General features: G+C 38.1%; 3 protein-coding genes across 7 annotated transcripts in view; 1 reads left to right on the forward strand and 2 right to left on the reverse strand.

Annotated features, from left to right (window-relative positions):
• TBC1D23 (TBC1 domain family member 23) overlaps positions 1 to 18,825 on the reverse strand; it is a 31,715-nt gene extending 12,890 nt beyond the window's left edge. The window contains exons 1-12 of one of the 4 annotated variants that reach the window (XM_030949941.1): positions 18,779 to 18,818; positions 12,806 to 12,932; positions 12,009 to 12,120; positions 11,668 to 11,773; positions 9,541 to 9,745; positions 8,131 to 8,254; positions 5,890 to 6,014; positions 5,733 to 5,776; positions 4,749 to 4,852; positions 3,844 to 3,966; positions 2,802 to 2,894; positions 66 to 236 (exon numbers count right to left, since the gene is read on the reverse strand). In XM_030949941.1, the coding sequence (XP_030805801.1) occupies positions 66 to 236; positions 2,802 to 2,894; positions 3,844 to 3,966; positions 4,749 to 4,852; positions 5,733 to 5,776; positions 5,890 to 6,014; positions 8,131 to 8,254; positions 9,541 to 9,745; positions 11,668 to 11,773; positions 12,009 to 12,120; positions 12,806 to 12,852 (1,254 nt within the window). In that variant the 5' untranslated portion in view covers positions 12,853 to 12,932; positions 18,779 to 18,818. Of the gene's footprint in view, positions 1 to 65; positions 237 to 2,801; positions 2,895 to 3,843; positions 3,967 to 4,748; positions 4,853 to 5,732; positions 5,777 to 5,889; positions 6,015 to 8,130; positions 8,255 to 9,540; positions 9,746 to 11,667; positions 11,774 to 12,008; positions 12,121 to 12,805; positions 12,933 to 18,778 lie in introns of those variants that run through there. The other 3 variants (XM_030949931.1, XM_030949923.1, XM_030949948.1) reach the window with 3 other exon arrangements.
• Positions 18,826 to 19,975: 1,150 nt separating this feature from the next.
• The window catches only part of CMSS1 (cms1 ribosomal small subunit homolog), a 223,559-nt gene continuing 219,188 nt past the window's right edge, over positions 19,976 to 24,346 (forward strand). The window contains exon 1 of the mRNA XM_030960327.1: positions 19,976 to 20,056. Within this exon, the coding sequence (XP_030816187.1) occupies positions 19,996 to 20,056 (61 nt within the window). The 5' untranslated portion in view covers positions 19,976 to 19,995. The remainder of the gene's footprint in view (positions 20,057 to 24,346) is intronic.
• The window catches only part of FILIP1L (filamin A interacting protein 1 like), a 102,233-nt gene continuing 99,633 nt past the window's right edge, over positions 21,747 to 24,346 (reverse strand). For both annotated transcript variants that reach the window (XM_030960315.1, XM_030960304.1), the window contains one exon: positions 21,747 to 24,092. In XM_030960315.1, coding sequence (XP_030816175.1) covers positions 24,002 to 24,092 — 91 coding nt within the window. In that variant the 3' untranslated portion in view covers positions 21,747 to 24,001. The remainder of the gene's footprint in view (positions 24,093 to 24,346) is intronic.

Raw genomic sequence — 24,346 nt, forward strand, 5'->3', positions numbered from 1 at the left:
CCATTTACCATTAATGACACATGCAGATATCCTTTACTCCAGCTGTTAAATCAATTTAATAGTACCTGTAAGAAATGTGCTAACACCATGTTCATGTACATGTCTTCCTCTTCCCTGCCACTTCCCATGAAGCAGAGATGTTCCCCACCAGCTATGGAGCCAGACTCAATAGATTGTTTTTGTGCTTCTAACAGAGATTTTACAGACTGTGCAAATTCTGATGGGTTTTGAAGCATCTGTGGAACAAACAAACAAAAAATATTGTTTGACATCAAGATATTGTAAGATGAGTTGTGAAAAGAGACAAACTTTGGGAATGGTTACAATTCCTTGAGCACAAGCATGGCAACCTCAGCACTGTGCAAGTCACACACACAGAACCTGACTGAGCCCTCATGTTACATAAAGAACATTGTGAATGGTCCTTTACTTCCTCACCCCACTTGCTCTCCCCAGGAAAGAAACACAGCTTACATTTGTTAGTTTATTTCTGAAGGCATCAAGTAAGAGTGGAACAAGTCTTTGCAACTTTCATATCGCATTGATTCAGTAACACAGCAGTGGGACTGGTTTCCACATTTACACATGCTTGGGCACAACACATCCAAGCTTTGGAGATATGAAACCCTTTAAACTACCTAGAATTTCTAGATGCTAGTAAAGTCTTCCTCTTGTTGTCTTTCCACTAAGCTTTTTCTCGTTTACTTCTCAAGATTTAGGGAAAGAAATTACAATTGAGAGTATAAGGAGGTATCTGTGATTCTTTGTACTCTCAAAAAGCTAAGACTGGAATACATGAAGGGCTATTGTGCATGCAAAAACATGAGTTCCACATGAAAGATATGGAGAAACAAGGACTTTCTCAATACAGCTAGAATTTTAACCTGTGTTTGTGGGGAAGGTACTTATTTAAACTCATAAGAGAATTTTGATCTGTAACTGGACTGAGGGGGGCAGGCAGGGGCCAGAAGGGATTCTCATCATTTTGTCTGTACAGTGGATCAAATGATGAAGGACAAAGTCAAAAGTACACAACCTAGCCATCAGTAAGTAAGGCTGAATTTTAACTGAGGTTTTCCTAGAGATAAAGGCTGCTGCTTTATTACACAGGTCCTAAATCTCACTACTTCCTCTAACTATAAATGAGGTGGATTCCAAAGTATTTGCTCACCCCATTCTCTCCTTGCAATAATTTTTGCATACTTTGCACATACAGGAATATAAAATGCACTGAAATTCCATTAATGACTTTTCACCACAAAGTTTTTCCCTATAATATTTTGATAGCATTGACTTTTATAATAAAGGATGAACCTGGTAACATTTATCCACCATGGTTTATGAAAGACCATTAATTCCAATATACAATTTAAATACATATGAACTGATCACATCTAATTTAAGACTTGTTTTCATGGACTCCTTTTTCATATACTATCAGGTATTTGTACTACTTAATAATTTTAAATGCTTATTTCTACTACACTGAATATGACATCCAATTAAGACTAGCAGAACACCCACATAGGACAGAGAAAGTTTTTTTCTAAATTATTTTTGATCCAGGTTAAAAACCACACTATCAAAGAACCATTTAGGTTGGAAAAGACCTTTGTCATTGACTCCAACCACGAACCTCACACTGCCAATTCTCCACTGTTAAGCCACATCCCCAAGCGTCATGTCTGCAAGTAATAAATTGAGTCACCACCAGGGATGGTGACTCAACCCCTTCCCAGGGCAGCCCATTCCAATGCTTGACAACCCTTTTGGGGAAGAAATTTTTCCTAATATACAACCTAACCTTCCCCTGGAGCAACATGAAGCCACTTCCTCTTGTCCTACAGCTCATTACTTGGTAGAAGAAACTGACACCCATCTTGCTACAACCTCCTTCAGATATTTACAGAAAGCACTAAGGTTGCCCTTCAGCCTCCTTTTCTCTCCTATGCAATTATATTTCATATTATATTTACACATGTGCATATAATACTGAATAATGCATCATTTTAATTAGAGAGGTGAAGATATTAGATGCAGGATTGAACTTTACTAAGGTACAAAAGTTTTTTATGACATATTTCCAAATAAATCATTCCACACAGCTTCCACAGACTGCTTAAAGTAAAACAGTTGAGGGCTAATCCAGAAGTGATGAATACACTGCTGAAATGGAAGTGATTTTGGGGGGGAAAAAGGGACAGAGAAAAATATGACTGAACGTTCAATGAGGAATTCATATCAAATAGAAAGTACAAAATCTTCATTGAAGTTATTAATTCATAGCATATCTCAGTGCCAAAATCACTGCACTTTCTCTTTCATACTGTACAGCAAAAATTTTAAAGAAGCAACCAAATCCTTTTCAAGATATATGCCCTGTAAAAGCAGACTGTAATAAGACTGGCTGTGGCAAAAAAAAAGATACAAAGAAAAAAAAGTGTTCTTTTTAAAAATTAATTACACCTTTCACTGGAAATTAGGATGCTAAAAAGAGATTCCTCCTCCAAGCAATGTATAGTCTTTAATCTGTATGGGTTCCCATTTCTAACCAAAGAACAGGAAGTCTGGAATCCCAAATTCTAATGTCATTAAGGACTAAACTTCTCAGTAAAATGATGGTTCTACCATCTCCTTTAGAGAAGCTAATTTTTAAAGTCTTATCATCACATATCTAGACCCTGCAGTACACAGACTGAAGCCCAAATTAAGAATACTTTCTTTTTCAAGGCAGGCATTTCTCTCCCCCTCTATCTCAGTCAGGATTCAAATACCAGTAAAGAAACAAAAAGCATACAAACCAAATCTGAGTCTAAATGAAATGCTGTTGATAAATGCCCAGCATTGTATTGCTCTGCAGGACGACAATCCACTACAAAGAATCTCACTCCTTCCTGAAAGAGAAATTTTTAAACTTCAAAATTGCATAATTATTGGCAGAATTCAATTACATTCTAATACTAACTCAAATACTACAAAAACTGCTCAGAGGGGTTAAGAGCTGTTAAAAAAAAATCTTACTTCATTTGATTAATCTGAACTTTGTCTACAGCTACCAGACCACCAGTAGTATTCTTGTATCAGCTTTCCATTAATACATCAGCTTGTGCATGGGAAAGGATCACCCAAGTGCAATTATATAATTTCTACTGAGAGGAAACATAGTGGGTATGAGGCAATCCAAGAGTCCACTACTAATCAGCACAGCACATAAGGCTGGGTCTATGTCCCACCAACTTGGACAGGATATAAACAGATGCTTAACTTTATTTGGATGAGGAAAAAACCCAAACTATGCATGACAAAACTGGGGCCTGGAAACTGCAACAAGAAGTCAGGAGTCAATAAGAAACACTGCACTCTAACTAGATTATGATCCACATATGGGTCTTAAATATTTCTAGTGAAGTCCCTGCATCTATATCGCCAATTAACTTCTAATAAAATAATTCAATCCATTTTCTTTTTTTAATTTAAACTTTTCATTGGCAAAAGACAGATATTCCTTAACAGCATTCTTCTCAAAGGTACTGAGTAGTGAGTTCTAAATTTTCCTCTACAGCAGCTTCATTTGGAAAGGAATTCAAATTAGCGAGATCCTACTTTCAGCACACACCCCTCAAATTCAAATCAGCTGTCTTAAGCTCCCCTATGCTCCTTGCTACAACACAAATGCATTGAAGACAGCAGATCATTTACAAGGGAGAAAACCTGAAGATAAAAATATTTTTCCTGAAATAGCAAATACTCATTTGTGCTGTTAGCATTTATAACTAGTGGTTAGTCATTGATTCTTTCCTTTTTCTATAAAATTGGGGGGGAAGGTTAATTCAGTATACTGACTCCTTGCTGCTGATTTGCTTGCAGAATCTCAGACACAGAAACTGCTAGACAGAGAGCCTGGCTCAAGTCTGTGTCATCATCTTTGAGGCCCAGCAAGCTGCTGCCAAAAAGACTGTGGTTGTCCTAATAAGGCAAGGAAAAAAAAGATTAAGTGAAGCCATTGTCTTTATGTGTGAAAGTTTAAAATTAAACTATATCTGTTGCAAACATCAAGTTCCACACATGCGTATCCCATCCACACAGTAATGAAACTTTTGATCAACTGAAATTCTTTCTGAAAAATCATGCAAGGTCTGCACTTCCATTACAAACATGCCTGTCCACCACTTTGACCATGCCAACATGATGCAGTGCCTCTGGTATTTGTTTTTTAGTTGTTTGTTTTGTTTTTCCCCACAAGAAAACCTCCCATATGTGTCTACACACATCAGAGGAAGTACATACAATCTGAGGGCAATGGCTACCAAACACTTTTATTTCATTCATTCACTAAGTCAGATATCATGACTAAGGAAGAGCTGCAAAAACAGTGCAAGTGATAACAGATTTATCTATAGTAAGAGACTTTTTCTTCTTTGTTATTGCAAATACAGCTAGCACTGCTGTGCAGTACACTACAATGCAATTGTGTCAATATAAAGTTTAGCTTCATCAGTTCTTACAAGAGCCTCATTTGGAAAATGAGGTTATCAGTCATGAAGTGAGAATATTGCAAGGAAGCTTCTCTCATGTATGTGAGAGAAGTTAACCTTATCTTTCAAAGATCCTAACAGCAAATACTACTAGAGTAACAACATGAAAAAATGTTTAAAAAAAGAATATTGCACTGAAATATTCAAAGTTACTGTCAGCAAGAGCTTAAACACTCGCCAAAAAGAAGAGAATATCAAAATTCCTGTTATTACCTTCCTGAAAGAAGCTGGAGTTTTGCTACAGTAATATTGTGCCAAAGAGAAGAGATCTTCTATATCCTCTAAATCAAGATTGGCTGGTGATGTTTCTAAGAATTCTGAGACAGACAAACAACATAAATGCAACACTATTTCAGACACAGAAATCAAACAACACAGATCATAAAAGAACTTATTTTTAATAAGGCATAACAATCTAGTGTATTGACTAAGCATGAATATTGATCCACTCTCCAGATGAAAAGTGAAGATACAGGAAATACTCCTTATCCATAGAAAACTTACACTTTTTGCTAGAGTTCCATGCAAAATATTTTTTATCACATTCTTACTCCTGTACAGTTTTAGCTTTCATTTCTAAGTTAGCTACTTTTCTAAACAGCTCTGACCATGAGAATCCTTTAAAATGAGTATTTAATCAGTAGCACTGGTCTCTGTCCAGGATAATCCAGGGATGTAGTTCTGCAGTATATGGCAAAGACACAAAATTCCAAGCACTCTCATTTTAAACTACTAGAGATTATTAATTACGTTGTATTATGTGTGTAAAAAAATACACAGGCAAGAGTTATTTAAATTTTCTGCTGAAATTTAATGCATTTTCTATAAAAACAATGAATTAGGTTCAAATCAAGCGCGCATGAAGACAATTCAGAAAATGCAACAAGTGCAGTAAATTTAAAGAAGGATTTGCCAGCTGCTGCTTTGGGCTTAGAAAGACCAGTTTGTGGTGACTGTTTCCAGTACTTCAAACTGAAGTATAGAACTAGGTGTGGGAGCACGAAAAAGAATAAGGAAAAAAGGTCAAGGACAGGGCAGCAAAAGTAAGAAAGAATTAGTGTGGTGAAGGAATTAAAAAATGAGAAAATTCACATGGAAATTAACAACCTAGCTCTTTAGCAACAAAAAATAGTAATAAATGGGGATTTCAGTATATAGTAATTATTGCACTAGCAGCTATGTAAGAGAAGTACTTACTTATCATTTCTTCTTTATCTGATTCTTGTGCTAAGATAACGTCTCTGAAAACAGTAAAGTCACAGGCATAGATTAAGTCAGTAAAACCAAAATGAAACAAACCTGGATTAAAACAGTGTCAGCAAAGAATGTCCCAAAGAATTAACTATACACTTACTTTGCATTGACAAGGATGATCAACATTAAGAAATAAATAAAGAATGGATCTGCTTGTTGTAGATATCCATCCCATATTGCCTGAGTGACTTCAGCTGAACAGTAGTATGAGAAGAGGCTTCCAAGCTAAAAATTTGGAAAATAATGTGAGAAAAAGCAATTACCAGGAACAATCTTATTAGGAATACATTTTTAACAGAGATACAAGGTATCTAAAAGAAAATAAACTCAACAAAATTATGATAAAGCCTACATCTGCACAATGTACAGAAGGATGGTTCTAACCTCTAAACCAAATTTTATGGAAACAGTGCACAACACAAGAGATTATCTTTGAATAAATATGACTATTGTGAAGGCAAAGTTGGCTCTACACTGCCAACCTTGCAAATTCAACCACAGATAACACAATCAAGCTGGAGTACTGTTAAGCTCACAGCCACTGCTAAATATCAATTATACCAACAAGACAATCATAAGAGAATATATTTACTCAAATTGCATAGCAATTAGGGCTTTGAAAGGATCCTGCAAACATAATTATTTTTATTTTCCACAGCAGAATTGGGCTAATTGAACATGGTTGAAACATTAGTTTGACAACATCACTTACTTATCACTTACATTATGATGCTTTATGACTGAGTAATTAAACATTTGCAGGTATCAGAAAATTTTCATTACTATTTAAGAAACTCTTTGCCTGTTCCCATGCTCCCACTTGAAAATACATCCTCTCTGATATACAAAGTTCAAAGCAGATAAAAGGTAGGAACTTCTTACTACACATGCCAGATTTACAATCACACCTAACTCAAATGCATACCACCTGACTTCACTGGGGTCTTACTGTACTTGCTGATGCACAGAAATTCCACATACATTCACAAACGGATCAACACAGCAATAGCTTTCAAAAGCTTTAAAACACTATCATGGAATATTTCAACACTTCATAGTATAGTTTTATAGCAAAATATATTCAACTCTGGCTCAAATGCAACTGAAGACAAAACATCCATGAACAAGATGACAATGGCAGGTCTTGGTATGTTGCTTATATACTTCTAAGTATTAGTGATACACCAATATAGACAGATTGTTCACAGATGAAACAGAGACTTTTACTGTAATCTCATTATATAAAATGAAACTTAAGATTTTTTTCCTAAAATTGTACACCAAGAAGCATGGTGTTGAGGACTGGCAGCTACACCAGCTTACTTCACTACCGCCTTTAAGAGAGAAGATTCTTTTTCTAATTAGGTTTCAAAATTCAAAGAAACAACTTCAAAGAATTTTGTATGTACTAAGGAAAATTCTATTAAAAAAAGGAAATTGAGTGACAAAAAAGGACCTGATTTCTCTTTTGAAGGCTCATGAGACTGGCAAACGGCAGATTTTGAGAACGTGAGAATTTTTCCTCGACACATTTTTATACTAAAATTGGCAGCAGCCTTAAAAAAGAACAAAGAAAAAAATGCCCTCACAGTTTAATAATTCATTCAATTTCACTTCTTTAATTGAAGATTCACCAGGTTGAAAAAAAATTTTACATTGCCAATGAGTATGAAAGAAGAACCTAGAAAAGTTCATGGGTCAAAGCCTTCTCTATTAAATTACAGACTTTGCCTATGCAAGCACAGCATCATGATTTTGTATTGCATATACTAAGTAGCCTTGATACAAAAATTTTGTCGTAGTCCTGCTACACAAAATTTATAATAAGGTGATAATCTTTGTAACTACCCATAATCTGAGGCAGTTTTGAAGAGAAAGTGACTAATGCTTTGAAAGTTGTAAAATATATGTACCTAAATTCTAAAAGACATACACATATGCCTTAGCAGGGAGGTTTCTAAAACAATTAATTCTTCAGCTTTAAAAGACCTGTTAGACTGATGTTACCCATATGTACAACATACAGCTGCCCACAATCAAAACTAACTTTTTGCTTTTTGAGTATGTCAGCTGCTCTCATTCTTCCTCACTCCAAGCAGTTCCTAAGTATCAGTGGCTCAATAAGGACTCACCCAGTACAATAAAAATGTGACATTACCAAGCCCTCATACCTCATGCTAAACACTAAAGAGAAAAGGCCCACACTATATTAAAACATGCAATTTATTTTAATATATGCAGTTCTAATTGCCTGTACTACGCTTCCATAAACTGACAACATGTATTTAAATTTTAACAGAAATTTATTTTTCATTATGTTTCCCTACTTTCACTTTATTACCCAGTTGAGTGCATATGAATCCGGAGTCATCTTCTTGGTATCAAGAAAGGAGCAGAGTTCAGGCTCATGGTACTGAAGCAACAGCCTAAATAGATGAAAGGGTCTTCCCTTCATAAAACAATCCCTAAAAAGTAGCAATGAAAACAATAAACTCCCCTGTAATATTGCCGTTTTCAGACTTACAGTAGCAATTCTTTAGTATCTGTGATCATGTAATTTCCTGTACAATGTTCTTTTAATTCACAGGGACTGATCATGAAGTCAACTTGCCTCAAGGAGTCAAAAAACCAGCCAACCAAATCAAATCAACAAAAAATCCACAAACACTGAAAACCCCATTAAATTGGGCAGCAGAAAGCAATACTGCTGACAGATTATATAACACAGAAGTATTTAAAACAGATTTAAATCTCAGAACAAGTCCAGTATGGTATCAATGGAGCAGAGATGCACTGATCTACTGTAAATTGCCTTTCTAGGTCTTTCATTCTCCCATTGAGGAGAAAAAAACCAGGAAACCAGTCTACATCTCATTGAAAGACCACCTAGATTCCTCCTGAGGCTCAAATAGCAGATACTCTGCAAACCTTCTACAGCTGAAAGCACAAGTGTTATGTGGCCATACTGCCACTATCCCCAAACAGCTCACAGAGCCCAAGAGTGTTTCAGAGCAGAAAGGGACACGTGCTGAGTCAAGTGACAGGACTGATAAATGCTTGCTTCCTGCTACTACAGCAAACATGCATTTTTCATATTTTGGGTACACATCCATCAGCCAGGCTGGAATTCCTCTCCAGGAAATCAGACTAAGATCTTTAACTACAGACTATCCAGCCTTGCTGAAGCGTCATGGTGCTCCAACATTCACAAAAACTTACTTTAGTGAGAGGACTTACATAACAGCATGAAAAGCTCAAATTTTGTCATTAAAAATACCTAGCAACTTAAAAAAATCAGTCCCAACTCAAAAGAACATAAGGAAAATATTAACTACTTCTAAAGAGATTTTGAGACTTCATTAGTGCTTACGAATTACTGTTTCTGAAGGGATAGAAGTATTTTAGATATCAAAAATGCTAGGAAAGGCATCAAAAAACCACTTCCACATAACCTATGTGAATTAGTTCATAAAAAATGAACTAATTTTTGATATTGCATGAAAGGATAGCTCTTTAAAAGGCATATTGAATATAGATCAGTCACATCAGTCAGTTAACTCTTTGCATCTTAAACCAACCCAATCATCTCCTGGATTTCAAACCAACAGGTATTGAAATTTATGATCATATGAAAGAATCTGACAACACAGCTAGGAATAGTGCTCCTCTAGCCAAAACCAACATGCATATCTTTCAGAGAACACTTCTACTGCCAACACAAATAGCATATATGGAAAAGAAAGAGTTTTACCTTGGAATGAATTTATTCATGATAGCATAGAAGCAGTTGTACAAATCACTGCGGGGCAAATGAAGGTGCACCAGAGGTTTGAGCAGATGTATCCAGCCAAGGCAGGAACTGTATTTAACATTGCGTGATTTACAGTAAAAAGTAATAACAGACTCAATGTCCAAAGTTAATACTGACTTCTCTTCTTCTGGCACTGACAACTGGTCTGAAATAGGCACAGTAATACAAACTGGGTTAAAAGCTTATCAAAGGAATTGGATGAGATTTAGCACAATTGCACCAATAGGGACTGATTGGAGAAAAAACCCAACAAAACCAGACAAACAAAAAGCTGGCTATTTGGATTAAATTCTTGCAGAAAGGCATTTAAAAAGGTATCAGAATACAAGTGATTTTATAAACCCAGTGGGATAAGACATTTAAATATCATTTAAATAACACAACAACAGGATGAAAAAAGTTTGGTGTTTCCAGGATCTATACAAAAGAAAGAGGCAGATTCTTTCAATGCACAGAATGCTCCTCTTCTACTCCTATTTGATGTGCTCAGCACACAACTCAGGCTCAACTTTACAACAAATTCATTGGAATTTCACAGATCAACACAGATCAACCCACAATGCATACCTTCAATTCCTCAAAAGCTGACTGACATGTAAATTTATCTAAATCAGAAGTTTGAGATCAGGTAGGCTTACAGACTTAAATTTTAGCACTAACTTACAAATCACATTTTTTTATCTCCAGGATGGGGAAAAGAGATCTGTACACAATACATTAACATAGCAGCATTAAATATCTAGGAAACATCTTTCCCCCTCAGTTACAAGAAGACCATGAGTCTCATGACTGTTAGTAAATTTTTTTATTACAGAAGTCTTTAATACTTTCCCATCAAGAATATTGACAAGTCAGTCAATATTTGGCTTTCTTTTTTTCTATCTCTCAGAAAAATGAAACAGTACATAAAGCTCACATGCCAACTGAGAATATACTTAAAATCTGGAGACTACTTGCTATGTTAAAACACTGAAATAGAGACATTTAATCCAAGGAAAAATTGAAATCTCCATATAACCTTCTTTCTGAAGTAACTTTACATTTGATTGAAATCCTTACATGTCACAAAATACTTGCCAATAAATACAAAAAGAGAACTATCAGACACTGAAGGGCTTAATTTTGTATGTTATGATTACAATCAGAACATTTTGCATCTTCCTGAAGAGAGACTGTGATTAAAAAACAGAGTGGAAATTCCACACCCATCTCTTTCCTTTACAGGACAGAGAGAAGGAAAATAACTCCTACTAGATTTTAGGGCTAGAAACTGTAGAACTGCATTTCAGAAATGGCAGGTATGTATGCATGCACCAACTCCATCCTCTGCCCTAACTTTCAATTGCACAAGAATAAATAAAATGATAGGTAATAAAATAGAAGATTCTCTTATTGAAGATGTGAGATGTATCCTGATTTATGAGTCAGCATTGATTCCATCAATAGATCACTGATACCAATGTTGTTGCATCATGTCAGGGGTTTTACCAGTCCTGTGATGAGTTGCCAAACAGATCCTATGGCAGCTCTTTGCAAACATACCAGATTATTATTTCCTTTGTCCTGGCAGCACCTTGCTTGCACAAACACAGCCTTTCATTTTTTGCTGAAAATGCTATTAAAAAGTATCTTTCTTTAAAATAGTTTTTGAAGCCCAAAATGTTTAACATATTTCTTCTCTCAAATACTATATGCATTTTCACGCTACAACAGGTTTTCAGATTAAGAACCAGACCTTCCACAAATAAAAACCTGAAGGACACTAAATAAAGAATGTCTGCTTTAAAAGATGGAGCTTGGAAAACAATTACCATTTTTTTAATCTCACAAAGCTTTCTGACTATGCAAACTATCATTTACAAGCTAATACTTTGAACTCCCATGATGTCACCCTCCCAGAGTCTGTGTACAGGTGAGATACTATTGTTTTCTTACTGATTTTTATCTGCTCTTTCATCTTCCTCCAAAATGTAAACATCATTCAGATCACTTAATTGAAATAAAGTCTTAAGATAACTGAGAATACAAAAGTTTTCAAACTGATGATCTAAATGTAACAGAACTTACCAATTAGGTCTTGGCAATCCTTATGAATTATACTCTGCTCAGGTAGGTCTAAGGAGCCATCCCAGGATGCTAGGCTGTCCCCCTTTCCTACAACATTAAGTGCAATCTGAAAATAAAAATAGAAAGCCCTCTAAATATTTTAGTGTCTTTTTGCAGTTGTTTAATTACTGAACTCAGTAATTAAAAAAAAAAGAACTATTCTTAAACTGACTCAACATAGATGCACATTAAAATTCCAATATTACATCTCTTCTGCAGAGATCCCTGGCAACTAAATCTTTTACCTCAAATGAAACACAACTTCAGGTATTTCCTGCTTCTTGATTTAAGATCATATTTACCTTCCAGACTTTGGCCCTTAGATCAGCAGGCAACTGCCTTCCTTGGATGATGTTTCTCACAGTTTCAAGATCACAGCCTCCTTCGTCTAGAGCATCTGCAAGATCTTTTATCCTAAAATAATGAAATGTAATTTTAAAAAATCAATTCTACTATTTTTCTGTGTTTATGTAGACTGAAGGCTACTGTCAGGCAAATCCCACACATATGCAAAGGTATAAAACAACATGGAAATTACTAAAAAGAAATACTTGCAAAATGTTATTTATTCCTCTACTTTAAAGCTGCTCCTTCAACTTGTAATTCCATCCAATTTACATACAAGGAAAAAAGTTTGCTTTTTTGTTTTCATTCAGTGACAAGGTTGCAAAATGTATCATAAAAATGCAAATTCAGTTGCAGTTTACAACTTTCAATTTCAGCAAGTTTTCACACACACACAAAGCAAATATTACGCCTAAATTAGATGGTGGAGTTATTTTAAATAAAATATTAGATGGCCTAGAAAACAGAACACTTATTTCAAAGGTTTAGAGCAGTCAGCTTTAAACCTCACCTTCCCTGAAACAGGAAAAGACCTTTTAGTCAAACTCAAATTTATTTAACTATACAGTTGTAGTATTTCAAGTGTGGACATATGCACAAATCTGGATTAACATATACAAAAATGTTAATAATATAGAGAGTAGCAAAATACACAAATTGACAAGACAAACACTAATGACGATTGCTGTAGTAAGACAACAGAAGTTCACAAGCGTTATAGATAAGAAGAAATCCAGCATTCAGGAATGATTACTTTACAATCTCTCTGACAGCTTCTGCAGACTGGTTCAATGTTTCCATGCTGTCAGTAATGGGAGAACCACATCTGATGATTTCAGGATTTCAGTATCATGTAGCAGAGCAGTGGCAAAACAGGTTCACTGGAAAAACAGCAATGGCAGTGACACATAGGTCCCATGGGCAAAACTTCTCCCTTGCTACATCCTCTTAATTCCTGTCTACTTGCTGACATCTGCCTTAAGAAAGGTTTTCTTCAGTTACCTGGTGAGCTAAACACACATCCAGGAGGGTTATAGCCAGAGTAAAAGAAAAGGATTGTTTCTCTAGGACAGATATTCACGTGGGAAGATGCATTCCTGGTGAATAACACATCTATTTATACACACAGAGTAACAGCTGTTAAAGTGTTACCAGTATAATTCTCAATTAGTCCATGACTACTATGTAGTTAATTCAAATAGCCACAGGAAAAAAATGTCAGCTGTTGAACTCTTGTCTGCTTTAACCTACAGCCACAACTAAATCCTTGATATAAAAGTTCCCAAGTTTGGTTCCTGAAAACTTCAAACACACATTTCTGATTTTCTGGGACAAAAAGATTAAAATCTCAGACCTGGAAGAAGGTATGCAAATACTTAGCTAGCTTTACTCAAGAGTTCTCAAAGTATTTACAGGTCTGAAGAGAAGCACTTTCCTTGCATTGTATCAGGCACTTTCTTTGTCACTACTTTTTGGTCTGCATTTTAAATCATATTTCGAATATACACTGGGGCACAACTCTATTTTTTTCAAGTTATTTTGCAAATCTGAATGAAAGAAAGCATAGATTACAAAGAGAATGACTTGTCTTATTTTCCCACATTTTTAGTATTACAAAAAAAATTTTTTAAATCCCGAAGTCTGTTTTGTATAGGGCTACAGGTTGCATAAGTTGCCAATCCCTTTCCTGAGACAGAAACGGAGGGGAAGCAGAATATGGAAGCACACTTGCACTTCAATCACCTATCCTGTTGCCCAGTTGTGTACATAATGTTCAATGCCTGAAAAGTTACATGAATGGATCAGTTAGCCTTGAATAAAAATCAAGTACTTCCAGGACATTTACACAAAGAGACCTCCTAGCTCTCAGCAGAACTGCACAAACTCTGTGATGATCTAGCTTCAACAGAAGCTGACATCAAGCATCAGCTGGAGAGAATGAGGTGCTCTTAGACACATTGCACATTTCTGTGAACACTGCGTAAGAAAAACGGACTAGAGAGCAACAGCCAGGTCTTGAACTAGAACTAGCTGCAACACCTATATCCAAGTATTAAACAGGCATGTGGAAATGAATGCAACAGCTGTGTACACGTTCCATTTCAAGTAGAAAGGTCTTAAATTGTAATACTTTAACTTTGTTTCTATGTCACCCAAAGAAACCTTTTTGAGAACAAGAAAGTAATTTTTACTTGGAACAACACTTAAAACTACATCTACACTAATTACAGAATCACCTGGCAAAGAATGTTTCACAAATGCACAAGTACAAATTCTACCAGTTACTAGTATCCACCATTCAAGAAGCTGGGCATGTAACACCAACTTCAACGTGTCACCTGCAAATATGTGCTTCTGCTGCTTGACAATATATTACCACTTGCAAAAACTTCCTCTAAGTGCTGTCACCTCCACTTTCTACACTGTAAAGATGAGAGACAAATGCAAGTTTTACTGCTTCACCTCACAAAGCAAGACACTGACATGCCCATCTGCCACAAGAAGGGACGTGATGCATTACCAACAAGGAGTTAAGTGAAATAACAGCAGGGGGAAAATGCTTTGTTCTGCTGTGATTCAATTAGGTGCTCATTTCCTCCATCAACTGCAAGATTGCTCACAGACTGTAAGAAAGGACTTCTCAAAGATTAAGTAAATTCTTTTCTAATAAACTTTCTGTTCAGGCTAACTTGCAAAGTGCAAAACATGAAAGTGATTTCAACACTTAAACACATGTCCACTCATTGTGTTTTAACTTATTTCTGTCAGTTGTGCTATAAACATTCCACTGAACTGCTAGCAATCTGGATCCTTGTCTTTCATGAGTGAAGAGCAGCTAGGAAGTCTTCTGTTCACATGGATAATGATTACATTTAATTTGAACAGAAAGCAGCACTTCTCCCTATGAAAAACTCCTCCAGACCCAAACATCTGCACTTTCTGCTCTGCCATGGCTTCACTCCCTGTCTCTAGGTCCCATTCAAAATTTTGGTTAGAGGTGTAGAATTCCAGCCTACACCCAAGCCATGTGGGTATTCCCACATGATATACTGTTCAAAATGCCATAATACAGAATGCTCCAATTAGTGCATCTGCAGTAAATTTCCATACTTACAGAAGGATCTCTTACATTCATGCCAGTCTGCTGACATATTATAATCAATAAGTAGCTGCCTTCACAGACATTAAATAGGACCTTTTTTAACTTAAGATGTGTAAGCTACTGGCAAGAAAAATTGATCAACTGTTGGGAATTCAGCTTAAGCCACTTTTTCTAAGTATTATTTATATATGACTGAGATACTTGGTAATCACGCATAAATACTAGAGAAGGGATTAAAAGTGTGGGAATGTGAACAGCAGGAAAAAGATAATAGTAAGTGATCAATAAACTACATGAAGTGTTAAGAATACTACAATAAATTTCATACTTTTATAGAAGGTATTACTACAGTTCCTAGTTTTCATTCAGGGTTTTCCTGACTCCCAGGAAAAAGCCTCAACAAGAGCTATATTGAACTGAAATTAATGAGTGTTTGTTCTTTACAGAAAACAAACAAACAAAAATCAATCCCTCATATTTGCTTCAAAATATCCATTGTATCCAGCACATCACTGAACCATCATTTATTCTCCAATAGATTTTTGGAGAAAAACAATTCCCTGACATTTTTTCTTCAATTTCATGTTTAACAGGAAAGTTAAGCATGGGCTTTCAGAAGAAATACTATGGCTCCAAGTACTAATTAGCCAAATTGTGAGAATGGGAAGGATACATGGAAACTAGGTTTGTCACCTTGTTGTCTTAGGCAGTTGCAGTGCATTTTGGGACCCATAAAATGAGTTATTCCAATGCAAAGTTAAATGTACAGGAACAATTCCACCTGTGATTACAGTTATATTTAGTTACTTCAGGTCCAGATTTCCCAAGTACAGATCTTAAAAATTACTAATTGATCAAGTTTCCTGAAGCTCGAGTATTAAACAAACATCTGCAAAAAGGTTTTAGAAATTAATTCATAACCATTAATCTGTTTGAAAATCTGAACAAGAAAAATAAGGTCCAAATCATCGACTTCTTTGATAAATGAGGTGAGAAAAATCTATAACTTCCAATTACAAACATTTTAACTAACAATAAGCCATCTTATTTGTGTCTATACAGTCTACTGACTAGATATATTGCATTGACAAAAATTATGATTAAAATAAATAAGCAGACCAAAAAAAAAGATTTTACAGCAGTTTGAAAGCAGCTTGCCTCTTTTGTGTTTCACAGGATTCTTAGCTTTGGACAGATATGTCTTCCAGAACAAAACAGCGCTGGCAATTTCTCAAATTAGCTTTTGAGTATATGCCAAATAGCTCAAAAGAAACATTTAGCAAACAAGGTCTACCTGATTTTGCTCATTTTAAAATCAAAAGTGTTGATAACAACTTCTTATATTTAACGAAGAAAAAAACCCTACACTCTCATCTTTCTCTATACATAAGTTTGGGGTGGGTGATGCTGGGTTTCCTTTTTAATTTTTATTGTGCAGTGGCAAAGTTCCCTGGCTTTTGTTGAGCAAAACACCAAGCAGTCAGTACAGATGTTGAGGGGTTTAATTCATAATTAGTTTGTGACATTTCCCTCCCACCCAAATCATTCATACACATGACAAGTTAACACAGGGAAAACAAATAGGGAATTTTATGTTAGGGAGCACATCTGGGTCATACACACTCAAGGTGCTGCAACAGCCTCTGAGCACAAAACTCCATCTGCCTTTTAATCCTCCTAAGGAAGTGAATAGAGGACACAGGATCAGCACTGCCAGTTTTGCTCCCAACAGAGCTCAGCCATACATATGTGTCATTATATGTTTGGGTATTTTTAAAATTAGAAATCTTATATACTTCAAAATATGATAGTGTAGTAATTTACATCAAAAAGCTCTTTCAACAACAACTGTTCACAGCATTGAAATGTGAATACAAGACAGCGCTATAAATCCATAAATGAAAAAGCAAATACTCCACTGAAACTGGTTTTTAAACAAAAACCAAAGGAGGAAAACAAACCCAAAAGCCACGTGAAGTTTCTAAGCAAGCAATAAGGAATGCAATTTTGTCATTCACAGCACACACCTCTAGTAATAGGATGCACCCTCACATATTAATACAGCATTTAAGCATAAAACTCTTGAATTGTTCCCATAAAGTGTTACATCTGTTTAATACTTTAAGACTTAAAGACTTAAATCTGTTTTAACAAATGCCTTCAAGTTTGCATTTTTTAGTACCATCAGCATATAAAATTGACTACAGTTTTGAAGCTGCCAATCAGAATATCAACAATGCAGGCTGTGCCTTGAAAGTGGAAACACACTTGTCCTCATCCTTAACAGAAATTCTAGAGAAATTGATTGTGATCTGGGAAACAGCAATATTATTCCAATATTAGTAATGGAAGTCATCGGAAGTATTTTTTTCAGAGGTATTTGAGGTATGGTTCCTATTTAATGTCCAGGGTTATATTTCAAAGTGTTGAGGGTGCACTGTCAGGGAGTCCATCCCTCGCTTTGTAATTAAATGGCCCAACAGTCTGGCCTTTATTTAGAAATAATGCTTATGCAACACTGTGCTTACAGAAAGAGCTTCATAAATGTTGAGACTGTAACTAAAACAAAAAAAACAAGAATAAAAAAATGACACCAACTTCCATTGACACTAACTTCCATTTTCTAGTTCATGATACAAAGTTGTTTTAACCAAGAGTTGTATTTGTTGAACCAAACTAGACAAAGAAGAGTTTACACCTACACCTGTGTGTGTGTGTTCTGGCTTCTTTACAGTGACATAACTAAGCACAGGAAACTTTGAATGCACCACATCAAATAGAGCCTACAGGCAAAACCTTGGAAATTATTGGAACTCAGAGTGGAAATGATCATAAAAAGCAGCTCTGTAAAGTAATTGCTTGAAAAGCATATACGTGTAGAGGACAAAGAGCAATGGTGTGGCACAGAGCCACAGAAAGAAATCACATGCAATGCAGAAGCACAAAGACAAAAACAAAGTGAAGACGCAAATGGAGATGCTGGGTGCAGTAAGAATAGCTTCAGTGTTTAAACACAATGTTTATTTAAGCCTCGGCAATCTTGAGTGAATACACATGCAACAAATACTAAAATCACATCACTGTTACCATCAAAATGGTCCTATACACGCTCCAGAAATAGTCTCTATTCTTGTCCTAGGGGTTCAATATAAAATCCATTATAAGTAATAGGTGTGCTAAAGGAAGGTGGGGAGCAAAATCATTCAGAAAACGAGGCAGGACCCACTGCTGTCACCTGTTCCTGAGAGCAGGAATGCAGCGAAACGGGAAGCTGAACTGAACAAAGCAACTCCACTCCAGGCAGACTCCTGGAGCAGCTCCTACCGCATATTAAAGCTGTCATTTTAAACTGGAGCGGACGCCTGGCTCCAGGCTGGGCACGGCCCTCGTTTTGTGTCTGGCCCGTGTTTCGACGGGCCCCTTCCTCTCCGGAGACCCGGAGCCGCCGCGCACCGGCGGCGTTTGCGGGGGGCTCCTGGCGGGCTCCCAGCGCGACCCCGAGCGCGGCGCGTCCCGGGGTGAGAGCGGCGGCGTGCGGGACCTTCCGGCCTCTCTCCGCTGTCTCCGCTGCGGAGGGGAGGGAGGCGAATGGCAGGGAGGGCGCCCACACCCCCGTTAACTCACCAGCTGCCCGGCGGCGGCGGCGCCCCCTCTCCTTCCGCCATAGCTGTTGACGTGCCCGCTCGCCCGGCCGTAAAGCGCGCTCGGGAGGCGTTTCCTGCCCGAGGCCGCTCCTCCCGGAGTCGTCCCCGCCTTCCCGGCCGCCGTCCCCGCCTTCCCGACCGCCGGGCTGAGGGCGCGGGCCGCAAAGCGTGGAAGCCGGGCAGGGGCGGCCTCTGAGGGAGCGGCCGCGCAGCGCCTCTTGGAGTAGGGCAGGGGAGTGGCTGTGCCGGAGATTTGAATGTTTTCGGTTTTCATAAAGCTGAAGTGCTCTGCCAGATGTGGGGTTGGTTATTAAGTGACTTCTCCCACAGTGTTTAATGTGCCACAGGTTGGACGTACTCCGCGAGTACGGAAATTCACAAGTTTCACGCAGTTTCCAAGAGCTGAAAATCACTTGGTGACGTCCATTAGCAACCCAGGGCAGATCAACACTAATGCTCCCTGTTATGCACGTCCCTTACCCACCTGCATCCTCAAAGGGGGAAAAAAATAGTATACTTCAATGGAAGTTGAGAAAAATTATTGGAGCGGGTTATGCACGGAAAAACAGTGCCGCCTGACGAGAGATTCCAGTCCTTACACTGGTCTGTTTCACTTTCACGGCTCGACTCGGGATGTGCTCCAGGCAGGTCACCCCCAGGCTGAGCGGGACGGCTCCTGCGGGAAGGGATCCAGGATGGGCACGCTCGCCCTGCAGGCTCCGCTGCCAAAGGGCCGGGAACAGCTATTCCAAGGCAACGCGCACCCCCTGCAGGCACCTATCTGTTCCTCAGCAAAGATTACGTGAATTACCTCAACCAAGAAAGTAGGTATTTGACAGTGTGCAAGCGGGTCGAGGCAATTAAGCGAGGTATTTGACAGTCTGAAAGCGGGTCGAGGCAATTAAGCGAATGTTGTGAAGAACGGCGTAATAGTTTTAATTCCTTTCCTCTTTATTTCGCTTCTGTATTTTCCACTAAAAAAAAACAAAAGAGAGAGAAAGAAATAAAAAAGGAAAAAAATCCTCAGCATGCCTTTAAAGGCCTTCTTCTCTTTCAGAAGACTATTGTGTAAGACGCAGTGTCAGCTGTGGCACCAGCCGTGCCCGGGGCAGCACCGGCCCCCGGCAGCGCGGGGCACGCCCGCCCGGCCCGGCCCCGCGCGCAGTGCGCAGGCGCGGTGGCGGCGGCGGTGGCAGCATGGGCGACGCGCTGGAGGAGCCGTGGTGGGACACCGAGCCCGGCACGGGCGGCACGCCAGGTACTGCTCTCCCCGAGCTCCCTCCTCACGCTGGCATTGAAACGTTTTGCCTAAGAGCCAGCCCCCCACCCTCCTTTCCTGCACTTCTTCCTTTTCGTTGGATTTTGGGTGTTTTTTCCACTTCCCCTCTCCGCCTTTTCTTTCTCTGCTTTTAATTTACTTGTCCAGGTTTTCCACTCTCGCTCGCTTTTTTCCCTGTGCCTGCTTTTCCCTGCTTGCTACCGAGGGCAGGTTTGCTTGTGAGCAGAGTCTCTGCAGCGAGGTGATGTCCCGTCTCTGATGTGAGCCCTGGGATAGACGATGGAGCGGCAAACGAAATAGCAGTACCTAGGTAACAACAGGAACCCACATGACAAAAATACATTCACGCGAAGTTTGAAAAGCGAGGGGAATGGGAAAACTTCTTGGCTTGAATTCAGAGCTCACCTCTCCCTTGCATTCATTTACCTTCCAAACTGTATTTTCTTCCAAAGAGCTTATTTCATGAAAGGCTTTTGCGTAATGGGTGATCCTTCCACCTCAGACTATCCTGTGACTGTGTTTGCCATTACTGGCATGAACTTACCTGTAAGGCCTAGGAAAGAGCAAATCCATAGTAGAGCCTTTGGAGGGAAAAGTATCTGTGGTACTTGAGAAGCATCCCCCGTGTGCTCTCTGGGGTGTGTCGCATCACCTTTGCCATGTGTTACTGTCAAAGGGCAGGAGTTAAAGCTCTGTCCACACACTGCTCCTTGGAGTATGGTGCTGTGACTGATTTGTCTTTTCTTTCCTGATGGTTATAATACCTGGCTCATACACATGTATTTTTTTCAATGTGTCTTGAAACCACAAGCTGTAAAATGTTTTCTCTGCAATGCTTACATTTAGTGTGAAAATTTAGGTAGATCTAGGCAACTAGAATGACTTTAGACTTTATAGTGCCCTATTTTATTGATTGTTTTTTAAATTTATGTTTTAATACAATATTGGCAAGATTTGGGCATTACTGGGAGTTATCTACACCTCTGCAAAGGCTCCAGCTTTTTGTGTCTTGGTAATTGGTGCTTATTTCCTGTGAAAAGGTACTTGGGGAATAGTTGGAGAGGAAGGACTATAAAAGTTGTATGTATGTAATAAAGAGGGCTCACAGGACCTAATTAGGTTTTTGAGCATTTAATTTTAATTTTTAGTCTCATGTGGGTTCCTTAAGCAGTCCCAGTTCCCATGGTAAATGCTCTTCGTTAGGAATTCTTCTGAAGAGCCTACCTGCACATTCTGCCAGCACAGCTGTCATTTGGGGTGCATGGTTAGCTGACTGTTACAGTGTCTCAGCTTTCCTCTAGAAACTGGATACAGAGCAGGACTTTGATTAAAAACTTCTGTCATGAGGGATGAACCATAGGGCTTTGAGGTGAGACTGTGAGTGACAGCTTTTCCAGTTATGAAAAACTTGGGATTTTTGCAATAGCATTTTTGAGTTACTGAAATAATTCAGGTGGAAAATAACCCCTGGAGATGTCTAACCCAATCCTTTATATTTTACTCCAGGGACATTCTTTGAGTGTGTTACAAGTAGTGATTACAGGTGAGTGTTGTGCAAACCACTCTCAGGTACTCTGCTGTCTGCAGCCCACCTTTGTACACTTGTTGGCAGGCTCTTTTTATGGAGCCTGTTGTTGGATGAAGTTGACACAAGCTAACAGTAAACATAAAACATCTGTTACTTTTATTTTGTGTAGCTATGTTTCACATAAAACAGGAAAAATCAAGGGTTAATTTGTACAGCATCTTATCAATACTGTAAAATGCTTTCAAATCAGTTGGCATAAAAGGGGAAACCACCATTCACAATGTATGATGCAGGCAGCAATACAAGAAAATAATTGCACATTAGTGAGCACCTTTGAAAGACTTGGTCAATTTCATTTCTGTGAAAAATGAAGTTTTGTTAAAAAAATACTATCCAACCTCATTTGCTGACCTATTTAAAAATAACATCTCTGCCATAACTGCAGGTGCAAAGCAGAATTCAAATGTACTTTTGAAATAATGATCTTTTGCCAGATCCTTTAAAATTAACCTTAGAATAAGCTCTGACCTACAGAATATTCATCAGAATTCAGCTCTCAAAAGTGTTTTAGATTTTAGCCACTTGTAATTAGAAAAGGCTACTTTTAAAATGAGTGTGAACATCATCCATACACTCCACCTAAAGAGCATGAAAACACAAAATAGATATAAATATATATCCTTGTGTATGGATATGTAATTCTAAATTTGCCTTTGGCCATATCATTGGAAGTCATTATTTCAGAGTCCATATTAAAAATTAAAGGTAATTACTCTCACCTTAAGATGTGAATGTTTACCCTGCTGCAAATGATTTAGAGGTATAAAAAAAGCCCACAAAGCCCAAGGCAAAAAATGCTAAGGGGATTACCCATCTTTGTATCTTGTCACATGACAAAAACAGAATCTTGCCTAATAACATCTTCAGCAAGCCTTTGAGATGAGATTTGTGGAGGGAGCTGTTAGGGATTATGCTCCACTTAGCAGCATAGTTTGGTGTTAGATATGTCCCACGTCATGCAACTGCAGGACTTCCTTACCTTCCTTTTTTCCAGTTTGTGTCACAACTTTGTCCAGACTTTCATGTGATTTTTATATTGCATTCAGAATTACAAGGGAAAGGATAAGGAATTCAGAGGAATTTATTTCATACTGGTGAAGGACCCCAACTTTCTCCTCTTCCCTCCGTGAACAGAAAAGAGCAATTCTCACAGCACTATAAATGTCCAGATCTTGCCTGTAGCCAGCATGCCTCATCTCCCAGTCAGTTTGAGGGAGAGGGATGGACTTCTGTTCTTCAGAAATTCTTCCAGTTTCCTCCTTTTTAGTTACCCCTCCTTCTCTTTGATTATCCGTGCTTTCTGTATCACCCTTTATCCCGTAGGAGTGTAGTATCTCCATTTGTCAGTTTTAGACCCTTAAGTAGGATCTACCTATGAGAGGCATGGCCCTCATTGGTAAAAATTAATTGTGTCATTGCAAGACAGGAACAAAAATCTTGAATGTCAGCAGCAAAAATAGGTGAGTATAGGACCACAGAGGATGATTTGGCAGTGCTTGTGGGGTCCTGTGTGGACTCTAAAGCAAAGGACGCTATTGCAGGAATTCTTTTGCTAGGGGTTCTCTTTTCTTTTTTTGTAGTGAAGGGTGCCAGTTAACATCAATTTGTAGTGTGTGATTTGCAGCTATTGAGAAGCAGACTCTTCATTGTAGTGCATTCAGTAGGAGCAGTGTTGCTTGAGCAGAGCTGAGGTCTGTTGCTGGACTCTGTATGAAGAGGTTTGTATCTCTTTTTTTAGGCTCATCAATGACTTGCTGTTCCTTGTAATAGAACTTGGTCAGTACTTGAAGATCTTTCTGATAAGCATGCCAAGTTGACAGCTGCTTTGTGAAATCTGTGTTTCTTCACATCAATGTGCATTCATTCTGCAGGTTGTACTGGTGTACTTCTGTGAGCTGTGTTGAGATCTGAGCACACATGATATGGACTCTCAGAACTTGATAGCTGCAGATTTAGTGAATAACATGGGAAGCTTTCCTTTTTACCATGGCAAAGTCATTCTTTAATGTCTGCATATTAACACAGGTGTGTTTTGTAGGACACAGCTGAAATAATTTTTCAGTAGACTGATCTTTTACAACTTTGTTTAAAGTATTTCTAGAGAATTTCTTGTGAAGCTGTTGAGAAAGGCATAGGTTTCTTGTGGGTTTGCAAAAACAGTCACACAGCAGTGCTGTGTGTTGTACTGTCTCCGTGGTTAAGTTAAACTTTTAGCTGTGAAATTAAAGGGAAAACTTGGGTAACTGAATGCATCAGAATGTCTCCTTGCTTCAGCAAAAGGATTGCAGTTCTGGCTATGGCACTGTGATCACCACCAGCTTTTTCTTATTTAGGAATTAGGATTTGGCAGTTCTTAAAGAAACACCTATGTGTAAGGAGTTTTCCCATGTATTGTCAGTTGAGCCATTTAGACTGTTGGAATGCACTCTGTTAGGGGAAGAAGAATGAGTGAGACATTAATACCAGAGAAATAAATTAATTTTTATATTTTAAAGCAGTAACTAGTGTTAGTTGGTATTACAGGATTCTTGTGGGGGGTTCCTTGCTGTAGTAGTAGTATTATTTTGTTAGTCTTTCTTAATGTTCTATAGAGCAGTGAGAAATTTTCTTGAAGAGCAACAATTGCTATTTTTCAGAACATTGGAAACAACAAGCATGGAGTCTCTTCTAATATTTTGGTT

The sequence above is a fragment of the Camarhynchus parvulus genome, chromosome 1, assembly GCF_901933205.1.
Source record: "Camarhynchus parvulus chromosome 1, STF_HiC, whole genome shotgun sequence".
Taxonomy (NCBI): domain Eukaryota; kingdom Metazoa; phylum Chordata; class Aves; order Passeriformes; family Thraupidae; genus Camarhynchus; species Camarhynchus parvulus.